Source organism: Peromyscus californicus, unplaced genomic scaffold, assembly GCF_007827085.1.
Source record: "Peromyscus californicus insignis strain IS unplaced genomic scaffold, ASM782708v3 Scaffold_21__1_contigs__length_65335640, whole genome shotgun sequence".
In the NCBI taxonomy this organism is placed as follows: Eukaryota; Metazoa; Chordata; class Mammalia; order Rodentia; family Cricetidae; genus Peromyscus; species Peromyscus californicus.
In genome coordinates, this window is record NW_026294514.1 from 62,819,166 (window position 1) to 62,832,360 (window position 13,195).

Consider the following 13,195-nt stretch of genomic DNA (forward strand, 5'->3'; position numbering starts at 1 on the left):
TGTTAGAACAACTCAGCAAAATAAAATTCCGGTTTATTGTTGGACATTGTTTCACACATACATCAAACAGGCCAAAAAAAAAAAAAATAAACAGCAACTTCATAGACAAAAAAAAGGAAGGAAAAAAAAAGAAACCTTTTATCTTTGGCCTTTTTAACCATCTCATACAAACCAACTACTTATAGTACAGCTAGGTACATACACAAAAAAAGTTACTGGAATGCTCGGAATAAGATTGTTTTTTTGTTGTTGTTTTTGTTTTTTTTACAAGGTTTTTTTTTCTCCTTTGAGATTATAATGAACATGGTCACACCACAAGTAAGGTCTGAAGTAGGACAGAGAACGCTCTGAAGGCTGGTTTGGTCACCCGTTATCATTAAAAATGGCTGACCCTTAACAATATGTACAAAAATATAAAATGTAAATAAAAAATACAAACAAATTTTCCTTTTAAAGTATTTTTAAGAAAAAAAGCAGGGCCTTGGAAGTTTTGGTTCTTTTTTCCTCCCCTGTTGCAAATTCATGTGGTTTTGGTGGGGTGGTGGAGAGCGCCATGTCGTGTGTGGGTGGCATTGCCCGCTGTGGGCGGGCGGGGCCTGCTCCTCTACTCGCAGGTGACCACGTTTAAATTCTGAGACGGGAAGTGGAGGGTGAATAGGTCACGGCGGCCTTAGGTTTACTTTTCCTTTTGCTGTCTAGTCATCCTCGTCGGTCTTCTGCTTCTTGGTGTCAACATCGTCATCCTGCAGAGAGTCCTCAATCAGCCCTGTCACTGCAGGGTCGGCTGCAAGGCAGCCCAGGTCCAGAACTCGGGTCCCTCCCACCTCACAGGAAGCTGCGCTGGGAGGTCCCACTCAATCTCAGTGTCACCCGACTCCAGAGCCAGAACCAGCCTCGGGAAAACTACCTCCCACATCCCAAACCCCAGCCAAGGCCTACCTCATCATCTTCAGCTACCCGCTTGCCCGTAGGGGCCTCAGCTTCCTCATCTTCATCTCCATCCTCTTCCTCACCTGGAGAGGGAATCAAGGGCCACATAAACCACTGACCTCGCACTGCAGCCGTCAGCGGCCCTGACCTGTATTGCAACATGCCCAAGTGGGCAGGCCAGAGAGCACCGTCTTTCCATGAGAGCTGTCCAGCAGCAGAGCGTCAAGTGCCGGCTCCACGGGTAACCCCAACCTCTCCCTTCCTGCAGCCAAGGCCAAGGAAAACAAGACTACTCACCGTCGCCTTCTTCCTCCTCCTCATCTTCCTCCCCACCTTCCTCCTCTTCTTCATCTACCTCATTGTCAGCCTCCTGCTCCCCATTCTCCTCATTCTGCTCGACAGAAAACACACCCGACGTTAGCCAGCTCGAAGGCGGGACTGCACGTCCTGTATACTGTGCCCCTCACCACAGCTAACCACAGCACCCCAAACTTCGGGAGGTGACACCATCCACACCCCGCATAAGCTGGAGCCAGAAGCCCCGCTGGCGGACACTCACAGCATTCCCATTGGCAGGTGCGTCTCTTCCATTCTCTGCCTCCTCCACAACTTCCTTCTTCTCCTTCAAGTCCTTGAGAAGGAAGAGGAACCCCGTTAGACTCGAGAGCAGTCGGCACAGCCACGGGGCTGAGAACTGGGTAGAGCTGGCCAGGACCATGTTGGGGGTCCCTGGCTCCCTGGGGAAGTCAGCAGGCGGGGTCACAGACAGCAGGGCCTGCGGTCCACCGAGGTGTCTCCATCTTCTACACCCCGAGTGGACTCGGGGGGCGACAAGCTTCTCGGCTACCATATGGCACCTGGGCCAAACCCGCCAGGCCGGGCAGACAAGCCGGGGAACTGTCGCCCTCACCTGCACGCCCTTCGCCGCCTGTCTCCAGCTCGAGGGAGCTCCGCCCTCAGGCACCCTCCTCGGAAGGCGGCGGCCGTGCGCCGTGCCATAAATAAATAAGGTAGTGGAGGGAGGAGCCGGCCATGGCGGGGCGCCGCTCGGGATGGACGGGGAGTCGGGACGGGCACCGGGAGGCGCCGGGGCCTGCCGCCGCCGGAGGCCCAGCCCTGGGCGACGTCTCGGGCGACACCGGCCGGGCTAGGGACGCCCGCAGCCGCAGGACAGAACAAGCTGGCGCTCTGGGCGCCGCAGCTTTGGGGCCGCGCCGCGGAGTAACTTTTCCCACCCGCGTGGCTCGGTCGACCGCCCACCCGGGGCACAGGCGCAAGGCGCCGCCGGCCGCCCCGCGGCCTTGGGTCACCTGTGGGCGCCGGCGGGTTCGCGCCCACCGCAAGCCCGCCCGGGACCCCACGGCGCCCGCTCCCGCCCCCTGGCGGCCGAGGCCCGGGGGAGCGAGTGGGGGCGGGGTGGCCGCGGCGCGCAGGCGCACAACTCTCCCCAGCCAACTACGCGCGCGAGCCTCGGCACGCACCGCGCGCCAAGAGCACGTGGCCCGGGGCGCCGAGTGCGCCCGGGGCCGCCGGGACCCGCGGTCCGCGCTCCTCCGGGGGAGCGCACGACGCGACGCCCCCTGCGGCCGCGGCCCGACACGCGGCTTCCGCCTCCCGTTTTCGCGCGCAAAGTCCCGCGGGAGGCCCCCGGGGATCGGGAGCTGCTCGGCTCCGAGCCTCGAGACCGTCGGGGGCGCACTCCCCGAGGGAGCGACACGCCGGGCCTCGAGGGGATTCACCTCAGAGACACTCCCGCCGAGGCCCGCGCGGGGGAGGGTCCCGCTGGCGGTCGGCCTCGGGGGCCTCGGGGGCCGCCGGGCCGCGCTCCGGCCGCGCTCGGCGCGGGGTCGCCCGTGGGCGCGAAGGTGCCGGCGACCGTCTCGAGAGCCGCCAAGGTGACTCGCGCCGGGCTCCCCCGCAGGGCGAGCGAGCGGGGCGCGCACACCGAGAGGCTCGAGCGCAGGGCTCGTGCCGAGGGCGGAGGCGGGCGCTCCACGCGCGAGCGGCCGCCGCGGCTCTCGGATCCCGGCCCGCCGCGTCCGCGCGGACTCCGGGGCCGCCGCGTCCCGGGCGCCGCAGGCCGGCCGCGGGGGGCGCCCCCAGCCGCTCCGCCGTGCGGCCGCGGCTTTCCGCTTCCTCCCCCTCCGGCGCGTGGGCTCGCCGCCCGGCCCAGCCGCCCGCCGAGGGCCGCCGCCGCAGGGCCCACCCTCCACGGCCGGCCCGCGACTACCCGGGGCCCAGAGCCCCCGGCGCCTCCGCCGAGACTCCCACCGCCCCATCCGCGTCACCCCGGGCCGGGCCGGATGACCCGCCGGCGGCCCGCTACGGGCGCGAAGCCGGCCGCGAACAAAGAGCCGCGCGGCCCCCGGTGCCCGCCGCCCGCCGGCGCCGCACTCGCGCCCCCCGCACTTCCGACGCGCCCGAGTTCCAAAGTTATTTCCGCGCGCCGCGGCCCCGCGACCCCCGGCCCGGCCCGCTCCTCCCGGCGGCCGCTCGGACGCGCCGCCAACAAGTTTGGAGGGTTGCAGCCCGGCCCTCCCCGTCCACCCCCGGGCTCCGCGCCCTCCCCGGGCCACCGGCCCGCTCCCGACGGCGGCCCCGATGCCCGCGCCGCGTCGCGCCCCCTCCCCCGCACACAAAGAGTGGGTGTCCGGGGCCATCGCGCCGCCGGAGGCCGGCGAGGTCCGCCCGGGAGGCCGTCACGGCGGCGGGCTCTGCCCGGGGCGCCGGCGCGCGGACCCCGAGGGGGCGGGCGGCGTCCAGCCTCACCTTGGTGGTGATCTCGGAGCTGGTGTCCACGGCCGCGTCTGACATGGTGGGGCACGCCGGTGATGCGCTGCAGCGAGGGGGCGAGGAACCGAGTTCGAGGACTCTGGCGAGGAGGCTGCCGGAGTCCGCCGCGGAGGAGGAGGAGGAGGAGGAGGAGGCGGGCGGGCGGCGAAGGCGGCTGCAGCGAGCGCGGAGCAGGACCCGGGAACAATGCAAAGATGGCTTTTCGGAGCAGCCAGTGGGGGACTCACGCGGCGCCAGAACCTTTAATATAGATTAGTGGGCGGTGCTCGGCCACCCTGGGGCGAGCGCGATTGGCTGAGCGCGGGGAGCGGGCGTCTTCTCATTGGCCCGCTTCCGAACAATGGGCAAGTGAGCTTAAAGCGGCAGTGCCTCAGCCCGGCGCGCGCCGCGCAGTCCCCCGCCGCACTGTCATTCAGAGTCTCGGACGTGTCGGGGCTCGGCGGGGCCGGGCCGGGGCCCGTGCGCGCGCGCCGCCCTCCTCCTCCTCCTCCTCCTCCTGCCGCGCGGCCCCGCGGCTGTTTTGCTCAAGCTCCTGACGCAGACGAGCAAAGCGCGGCAAAGCCGCCCGCCCAGCGCCCGTCCTCCCCCTCCCTCGCGACTGCTCGGAAGGAGGGGGAGGGGAGGGAGGGAGGGCGAGCGCTGGGCGGCGCTTGCCCCGGGCGGTGCCCCGCGCGTTTCCCGCGCCCACGGCCGGCCCGCACCTTCGACCAAGAGTCGTCTCGGTGCAAGTGGGCGCGAGTCCACGGCGGGCACGCGGGCTCTCGCACCCCCCGCCCCGTCCTCCTCTCCCGCCGTCTCGGCGGCGCTGACCCCCGCCGCCCGCCCCCAGTCGCGCCGTCCAGGGCCACGCTGATGCGTGGGCCTCGCGCCAAGCACACACTCGGGGACTCGTGCGCGCAGGGGCTGGGTGGGGGTGCGAGTTCCTGCCCTCGGGCGGGACCGTCCGTGGGCCCCGCGGGCCCCGCGTCCGCTGGAAGTTCACTGCCGTCGCGGCAGCCCGTGGCCGCTTTCCAGGGCCGCGCCCGGCCATCGGGTCTCCAGTGGGCATGCGAACACCGCGCAGCTGAGGGGAGCTCGCCGCTTGGGCCATTAGGGCTAGTCCTTGCGGGGCTCCTTCAAACTTGAGCCACTCAAGGAACCACGCGGGCCCGGGAGAAAGAAAACCCATAAAGATGCCACACTCAAGATGGCGTTGGGCTCGGCAAGCGTGGCGTGACGTGGCGACCCAGCTCGCAGGAACGGCTTCAGAACGCTAGGTTGCTCGCTTCTCATCGCCATCGCGGTCGGCTGTCGAGCTAAGAAACCTGTTCCGTGAGCAGACAGGCTAGAGCGGCTGTGAACGGACTCCGAGGCGCCACCTTCGCCACACTCAAGATGGCGGCAGATCGCGTCCGACCGTGTGCTGCCAGGAGGGGGCGCCCGACACGGAAGGCGGGACTTGGGAAAAACCCGCGCACACTGGCTGAGAGTGGCGGGCGAACACAAAGTTGACGCTTTGCGTCCTGCCATTGGCCGGTCCTGCCGTCTGTCTCCTGGGGCCGTGGACCCGGGCGCGGGGAAAACCCGGAGTTTGGAATCGGGGAGGACGGATGGATGCCAAGTTCCGTAGAGCTTTGAGGTCGAGGCGAGGGACCGAATTGCCCTTATCGGTTCCCTCGGGTGCTTCGGCCCGCCCCACCGGGAGGCCCCTTTCCTGAGCTCGAGGAGAGCGGAGGAACGCGCAGGGTCGAGGAACTGCTGCAGCTCGACCCGGCATCTACCCGCGAGCCGCACGTGGCCGGCCCGGATCCCGCGCACGTGCCAGTCGCGCTAGCCTTGTGCGCCTCGGCGAGCCACTTTGCCTTTAAGGAGAAGGCCTTGCCGCCGCCCTTTGGCCTGCTCGCACTCCCGTTGTCCAGCGTCGCTCCTGTCCCGGGAGCCCCTCGGCCACAGCGGGGTCTGGCTCTTCCCAGAGCGCACCAATGGCTGGAGATAGGCATCTCCCCAAGTTGGTCGCCCCAGCGCCCTAGGTTCCACAGGCCGACCCTGAGTCCGAACTCTACCCCACCCCCGCCAGCTGCCTCACTTTCCATAAACTGAGAAGGGCCTTTGAGCCGCAGCTGCCAAAGACCTCTCTTTTGTAGGAGGGATTGTGCTTCATGGTAAACAGAGAAGGAGAGTGCCTCTACCTGGGGCTTATCCATTAGGCTCCCGTTACTCTACTCTCCAGGGTATGATTCCATCTACAAAGCCCAGATGCACAAAGAACTTGGCCTGTGCCGCATCTTAGCAGTTGTGGCTTCTGACTTCACAGCTGAAGAGTAGACCAGGTTCTGGATCGGGGGAGCAGAGGGGGGTGGGGTGGCCAGCAGTGAGCAGCTGGATGAGTATGAATTTCCCTCGAAGAACTGCTTTATCTGGTCATGTGCCTGTGCCCCTGCCGTTACTAGAAGGGAGAGGGAGACTCAGGCATCTGGTTCCAGAAGCCACCTACATTCAAGCGCTTACCAACCACCCACTGTGTTCACGACAGTGAGTGTCTGACTCATGCAATCAAAAACAAACCCAGAGGTTCTAGAAAGAGACTTAGAGTTACCAAGTAAACCATGATCAGAGCTCTGGCTATCTATGGTTGAGAAGACCCGGAACAGAAGTCACCTCTGGACCAGAACTGCTGCAGTTATTGAGGCCATGATGGGTCCATGACAGGTTGGTCCACGTCTTCAGCTTTTTTTCCTGCCTCCTCTTCACCTCCACTCATCCATGCACCTCGGGCCTTTGGCAGTTCCAGAGGCAATAAGGCATTTCCATGGTGTTGCCCAAATCTCCCAAACAAGCTAGGGAGCTCTAGTAGGCCACATATCTTCCTCTAGGTCAGTTCAAACAGACCTGGGGTGTTTTGGACCTGCCCTAGAGCTGTTCTGTGTGGCCCAGATTGCCTCAGGGCAAGTTCACTTTTAGGGAATTTTCCTGGACACACCTCTCTCCTTCCTGTACACATCCCCCTGTAAGCCTGACTCATTTATTTCCACCGACCTGGCCCTGTAGGTGCCTAACCTGCAGCCTGGCTTTCTTCTGAGCCATCTCCAGCATATGTATTCCTTATTGGTTATCTCACAGTTCTGTCTGAAACCCAGAACATGACAAAGTACACACTTGGGAGCTGGCTCAGATTTGGGTGCTGCCAAAATGGTGCCCAGGGTAAAGGTGCTACCAAGCCTGAGGACTTGAGTGCAGTCTCGAGGGTCCACATGATGAGGAGAGAATCAGCTCCCACAAGACATCCACTGACCTCCATGTGTCCCTCCTCCTCACAGAGATAGATGACATGCCATTTTCTTGTTTGGTTGGTTTATTTTTTAAGACAAGGTTTCTCTTTGTAGTCCTGTCCCTGTAGACTAGGCTAGCCTTGAATTCAGAGATCCACATGCCTCTGCCTCTTCCTATTGGGATTAAAGGGGTGTCCCACCATGTCTGACCATATACATGTAAATTTTTTAATTACAGAGCTGAGAACAGTGTCCAGCACATTCAGGGAAATACGCTCTCAGGATGCCGCCTTCCATCTGCCATCTGTATGTAAGCGTGTTGCTTTAAGGGTATCTACAGGACTCTGGCAAAAGGAACAACGTCTTCAGCAGATTTTTCTCATGTTCAGTGGCAAACGAGGACGGTGTCTTCACTGGGTTTCTAAAGTCTGTGATTCAGTGCCCAGCATGGTTGGCAGTGCCTTTGGCCTCCGAGGAATGATGGAGTCTGGGAGGTAGCCACAGTGGAACAGGCCTCAAAAACTCCCGCCTTCCCGCCCTTCAGAACCCCTGGAGTTTCAGGCTGTGGTTTCCTTGCTCAGGCGTCAGGGCCTGGGGAGCTGCCAGCTGCCTTTCAACCCTCCCGCCTTGCCAGCGGCAGGATTGTGCAAGAGCAGTCCCATCCCCCGTGTGCCCCCCCTCCCGCCATGGCTGCTCTCTCTAGCAGGCCTGGACTTGCCTGCCCTCACTGTCCTCCCTGGGGAGCTGGGCTCGAGGCCCTGGTACTCACACAGGTCTGGCACCCTGGGAGGCTCCTACCAGCAGGGAGAGGGTAGGGAATGTCTTTTGACATTGGAGGCCAAAGCCTGCAGAGCCTGGGTGCTGGCGGGAGCCAAGTGAGGTAAGGAAGCTGGAGGAGGTGAGTGTGCAGAGGCAGCAGCCATAACCCCTAGGTTCAAGAGCGCTGTCCTGCCAGACTTCTGTACACGTGCCCCCCCTGCAGAGACTCCAGGAATCTTGTGTCTGCTGTGCCTTTTCCTGGCCACCTTCCCTGAATCCCAGCGCCTGGTGTACCTATTTGCATAGCTGAGCTTGTGGGTGTTTTTTGCTTAAGCTCTGGTTACACTGGTGAGTGAGTGGGCCCAGCCTCACCTCAGGATGGCACAGGAAGATGCTGGCTGCAGGAGCCCATGAGCTGGCACACACCTGGGTAACCACCTTCGAAGGCCTCTGAGCTGCTGCAACTGGCAAAGAAGTAGGGTCCCTATGAGACCTTGAATTCAGCAGAGACTCTCCACACTTCTGCCTTCCTGCTACACCATCCAACTTGGGGCCAGCTGAGGTCACACAGAAGAGCGAGGGCCATGGAGATGAGATGCTTCCACACCAGCAAGGTCCTCTGAGCAGGGCCCAGCATGGAGATGTCCCTCAGGCTGTTCTGCAGAACAGTTAGACCTTCCAGGCATGTTCTGTGATTTTCACAGGGAGAAAGAGTCAGGTAAATGTCTCTATAGGAATATCTCAAAACCAGACAGGGCCTCACCGAGCTTAAACCTGGCCAGGGAGGGCAAGGCCTGGTGCGTGCCTTTTTATAGAAGTGTGTGCACCATGCATGAGAAGTCCAAGGTAAGAGCTGTCCCTCACACCTGAACCAGGTTGCCCTGCCATCCCTCAGCTACTTCACGCTCTCTCGGGCCCTGAAATGTGACCATTTACTGGCTCCTTGTGTCAGCTTTCACTTTGGTTGTGGTACTCTCCGTTAAAGTGATGTATAAGGTTACCTCAAGAACACTGACAGATGCTTCCCATACACACATCTTCTGGAAAATTCTCATAATCCACACTTCGTTAAGCAGCAGAATAGGGAGAGAACAGCATGGGATCCCGGCTCTGGCTGACTCCTCACAGAACCCCACTGTTCTGAGGCACAAAATTTTTTGGCCAAGACATATTTTTAAGATCCCCAAAGTAGGGCTGGAGAGATGGCTCAGAGGTTAAGAGCACTGCTTGCCCTTCCAAAGGTCCTGAGTTCAATTCCCAGCAACCACATGGTGGCTCACAACCATCTGTAATGAGATCTGGCACCCTCTTCTGGCCTGCAGGGATATGTGCAGACAGAACACTGTATACATAATAAATAAATCTTTTAAAAAAAAAAAAAAAAAAAAAGATCCCCAAAGTATTAAAAATCAACCTTCTTGTTTAAAATTTTCAGGATGAGCTGGGCATGGTGGTACACACCTTTAACTCAGCACTCAGGGGACAGAGGCAGGAGGATCTCTGAATTTGAGGCCAGCCTGGTCTACATAACAAGTTGCAGGCTATCCAGAAATACATAGTGAGACCCTGTCTCAAAAAAAAAATTATATTTTCAGAGTCATAAGGTATGCTCCAGAATGTTTTTCAGAATGCTCAAAAAAAGTGAGTCTGGGGACTGAAGAAACGACTCAGCGGTTAGGATCACTGGCTGCTCTGGACATGGGCGCACACTCGGGAGGCAGAGGCAGGTGGATCTCTGAGTTCAAGTCCCGCCTGGTCTACAGAGAGATTTCCAGAACAGCCAGAGCCACAAAGAGAAAATCTATCTCAAAAAATAAAAAAAAATTATAAGAGCACTGGCTGCTCTTTCAGAGGACCAGGGTTTGAGTCCCAGCACCTACACGGCACCTTACAACCATCTGTAACTCCAGTCCCAGGAGATCTGACACCGTCTTCTGGCTTCCAACTTCCTTGGGCACCAGGCATGCATATGGTACCCATATACATGTAGGCAAAATACCCATACACATCAAAATAAATAAAAATTATTTAAAAAAAAAAAGACTAAGTCTGGGTTAGGGGACATCTGTGAAAGAAGTAAATGTGTTCTGAAAACCTACATAGTAAGTCCCGGGCCAGCCAGGGCTACACAGTGAGACCCTGTCTTTAAAAAGGAAAAAAATGAAGCCGAGCAATGGTGGCGCACGCCTGTAATCCCAGCACTCGGGAGGCAGAGTCAGACAGATCTCTGTGAGTTCGAGGCCAGCCTGGTCTACAGAGCAAGATCCAGGACAAGCACCAAAACTACACAGCGAAACCCTGTCTCGGAAAAAAAACAAAAAAATAAATAGGAAAAAAATGGGCTGGGCAGTGGTGGTGTGTGCCTTTGATACCAGCACTCAGGAGGCAGATCTCTGTGCGTTCGAGGTCAGCCTGGTCTACAGAGTGAGTTCCAGGACAGCCAGGGCTGTTACACAAAGAAACTCTGTCTGAAAAAAACAGAAAAAAAAAAAAAAGGGAGGGTTGTGGAGGAGGGAAAAATGTTAGAAGAAAAAGGGGCTGAGGAAATATCTCTGGGTAAAATACCTGCTGTGCAGACAGGGACAGGTAGATCCCTTGGGCTCACTGCCAGCCAGCCTGGCCTAATCAGTGAATTCCAAATTCAGTGAAAGATCCTGTCTCACAAATGAAATGGAAAGTTATAAGAGAAGATACCAGGGTCAACTTCCGGCCTCCAAGCATACACATTCACACGTCTATAAATACACACAAACATCACAGAGAGAGATGGCTGGGGCCATCGTCTCAGAACCCTAGTTTAGGTTACTTAATGCTTTTCAGCTCTTTGGAAAAGTCACCTGGCCAAAGTCCTCAGGGTTCTCCCAGCCCAGCCTCAGCCTCCTCCGTGTGCCTCCATTCTGGGCCAGCAGGGGGACTGGAGGACTCATTTCCAGGCTTGGTTGACCAAGATTCCAAGCAGCTCTCTGCCCTTCGCCACCTGGTCCCCCACTGAATGAAAGGGGATTCCTGGCACCAACAGCCACTTAAGCAGCCTGTAGGCACAGTGCGCTGGGCACAGACAGAGGATGGGTCTGTTTGTGCTTCCACCTGGTGTGATACTGTGTCCCATGCTGCAGGTAAGTTTCATCAAGAAATGATCATTGCATGGGCGGGGGGGGGGGGGGGTGGGGGGGTGGGGGGGGGGGCGCGCTCCCGTGGGTACAGGCTTGTTGCGTAAACCCAAGGACCAGAGTTAGATTTCCAACATCCATGTAAATGTTGGTGGGGGTGGCTGCCTGCCTGAAGGCCCGGCTCTGCAGAGGTAGAAACGGGATGGCCGCCCAAACCCAAACTCCTAGCTAGACCAGCAAGAGACCCTGCCTCATAAAGTGGAGAGTGATTGATGAAGATACCTGATATCAACCTCTGGCCTCCACACATGTGCACATGTGTACACTTATACACCTGTGGACACATCCCAAAAAAATAAAAGGAAATGATTATTCAGACTGAAGATGTAACTCGATGGTAAGAACATCTCTCTAGCATGCATAAAGCCCTGGGTCCAATACCTAGGACCGTCCTCAGCACAAAAAGTTCTAGCCTAGCAAGTAGCTCATGCCTATATTTCTAGCACCAGGCTACAGCAGAGGAGGGGAGTGAAGAGGGGGGATTACCAATGTTCCTATGCCAGCACCAGCTGCAAAGTGAATTCCAGAATTCCAGGACAGCCTGGGCTATAGGATGGGACTGTCTCAAAAAAAAAAAAAAAAGGATGGGGGGGTAGTTGGAGGAGAAAAAAATAAACTTTCCAAGTGCTCTGAACAGAAGGGAATTAGGTGGGCTTGATGTTCCACTAAAACCCCTTCCCAGGGTGCTGAGACCTCTGTTATGGAGCAGTGTAAAAAAAGAGAAAACCATAAAGAGGGGGGGGAAATGTGGCCTTTGAGATGGCTTAGCAGGTAAGTTCCATGCCACCAAACCAGACAAGGTAAGTCTGGTCCCTGGGACCATGCCGTAGAAGGAGAGAACCGATGCACTCCAAGTGTCCTCTGATGGCGCATGCACTGTTTGAATGAGATAAAAGGGGAAATGACTAAAATCCTATGATTCTACAGTCAGGGTGCGTGGGAAAGAGTTTCTGGGTAGAGAAAGGGGCCTAATAAGTGTGGTGGCACACCGTCTGTAATCCCAGCACTGTGGAGACAGAAGAAGGAGGGTCACCACAGGTTCAAAGCCAGCCTGGGCTACAGAGCAAGGAGGGAGTGGGAGGAGAGAGGAAGAGCTGGGAGGGAAGGACAAGCCTGGTGCCCGGATTGCGGCTCACCACGTCCCTCACACTGTCTTCTAAATGACTGGGACTGTGGCTGACACCAGCTCTGAAATCACAGGAGACCAGAGCAGACCTGACTGGCCAGGAGTACTTCCTGGCACACGCGCAAAAAGCTTAACCAAACCTGAAGGCAGGGCAGTGTGAGGGGAGTGAACAAGAGGGGCCAGCAGCCCAGGGGACATCCAAGTGTCTTCCCACGGTGCCACAGGGTCTAGCTCCGTCCTATCGAAGGCATGGAAAACGGGTCGACAGTAGAGAGGAGGGCGCTTGCCCCTGATCCTTGGTAGCGATACCTGGGGCAAGCATCCAGCTGAACTCCGGACACATCACAAACTTTTTTTCCTTTTTAAATTAAAGGTCCAGTCCCCTCTCCAGGGAGCGGGTTTTGAAATCAAGAGGTTACTGGGGGTAGGTGATGGGTTACTCCCAGCTCTCCATTGAGTTATTTGTGAGTGAGTGTGAGTGTGTGTATGTGTGTGTGTGTGTGTGTGTGTGTGTGAGAGAGAGAGAGAGAGAGAGAGAGAGAGAGAGAGAGAGAGAGAGAGAGAGAGAGAGAGAGAAAATGAAAATAGAAGTCAGAGAACATTTTCAATTCTCTCCCACGGTGTGGGTCCCAGGTAGCAAACTCAGTTTGGCAACAGATACCCTTACCCTCCTGCTGAGTCATCTCTTCAGACATAGACACATTTATTCTTTTCAATTTTTGTCTTAGGAGAGGGAAACTAAGGCACAGGCATTGCTCAAAGCCTTCTTTCTAGTCAGTAAATGGCAGAGCTGGGATTTGAACCCTTGGTAGCCTGGCTCCAGAGTCCCAAGTTACCTGGAGATGCAAACACAGCCCTCAACCCTCCCAGCAAGGGAGTTCCCCCTCTATCATAAGCAATCCTGCCAACGTCGAGGAAGTGCCCTCATTCCTGCTCCCTCTGCCTACTAAAGATGGAATCTCCTGGTTTTGTCCATTGGCAAGAAGTTTTGTTCTCACAAACCAAAGCCTTGCCCCCAGCAGATACTCCTCAGAAGATGCGGAATAGGCTGGCTTCCCAGATAGGTGCTTTCCACCTGACCCAGAAGATTCTTGTAGAGGAACCGAGTGATATACAAAGTAAGGGCACTTTGTTATTGTCGCCAAAATCGTACCAGAAACCGTCTACTA

General features: G+C 57.8%; 2 protein-coding genes across 3 annotated transcripts; one reads left to right on the forward strand and one right to left on the reverse strand.

Annotated features, from left to right (window-relative positions):
• Positions 1–3,977, reverse strand: Ptma (prothymosin alpha). 2 transcript variants are annotated; one of them, XM_052750530.1, is made up of 5 exons: positions 3,700–3,977; positions 1,490–1,561; positions 1,228–1,321; positions 940–1,013; positions 1–743 (listed from the first exon to the last, which is right to left on the reverse strand). In XM_052750530.1, exons 1-5 carry the CDS (start codon positions 3,742–3,744, stop codon positions 696–698), a joined length of 333 nt encoding a protein of 110 aa, XP_052606490.1. In that variant the 5' UTR covers positions 3,745–3,977; the 3' UTR covers positions 1–695. The 2 variants fall into 2 exon arrangements, with proteins under 2 accessions (XP_052606490.1, XP_052606489.1); XM_052750529.1 differs by lacking the exon at positions 3,700–3,977 and having other exon boundaries at positions 1,490–1,834.
• Positions 3,743–9,120, forward strand: LOC128117448 (translation initiation factor IF-2-like). The gene is made up of 3 exons (XM_052749338.1): positions 3,743–3,933; positions 3,975–6,411; positions 7,210–9,120. Exons 1-2 carry the CDS (start codon positions 3,743–3,745, stop codon positions 4,846–4,848), a joined length of 1,065 nt encoding a protein of 354 aa, XP_052605298.1. The 3' UTR covers positions 4,849–6,411; positions 7,210–9,120.
• The last annotated feature ends 4,075 nt before the right edge of the window (positions 9,121–13,195 follow it).

Bases quoted from the DNA above. Each gene is read 5' to 3' on its own strand.
- LOC128117448 (XM_052749338.1), top strand. From the start codon at position 3,743: ATGGTGGGGCACGCCGGTGATGCGCTGCAGCGAGGGGGCGAGGAACCG. The intron at 3,934-3,974 runs GCCAGTGGGGGA...CCTTTAATATAG, and splicing joins AAAGATGGCTTTTCGGAGCA to ATTAGTGGGCGGTGCTCGGC.
- Ptma (XM_052750529.1), bottom strand. From the start codon at position 1,780: ATGGTAGCCGAGAAGCTTGTCGCCCCCCGAGTCCACTCGGGGTGTAGA. The intron at 1,322-1,489 runs GTGAGTGTCCGC...TCTGTCGAGCAG, and splicing joins CACCTGCCAATGGGAATGCT to AATGAGGAGAATGGGGAGCA. The intron at 744-939 runs GTAGGCCTTGGC...GACTCTCTGCAG, and splicing joins GGGTAGCTGAAGATGATGAG to GATGACGATGTTGACACCAA.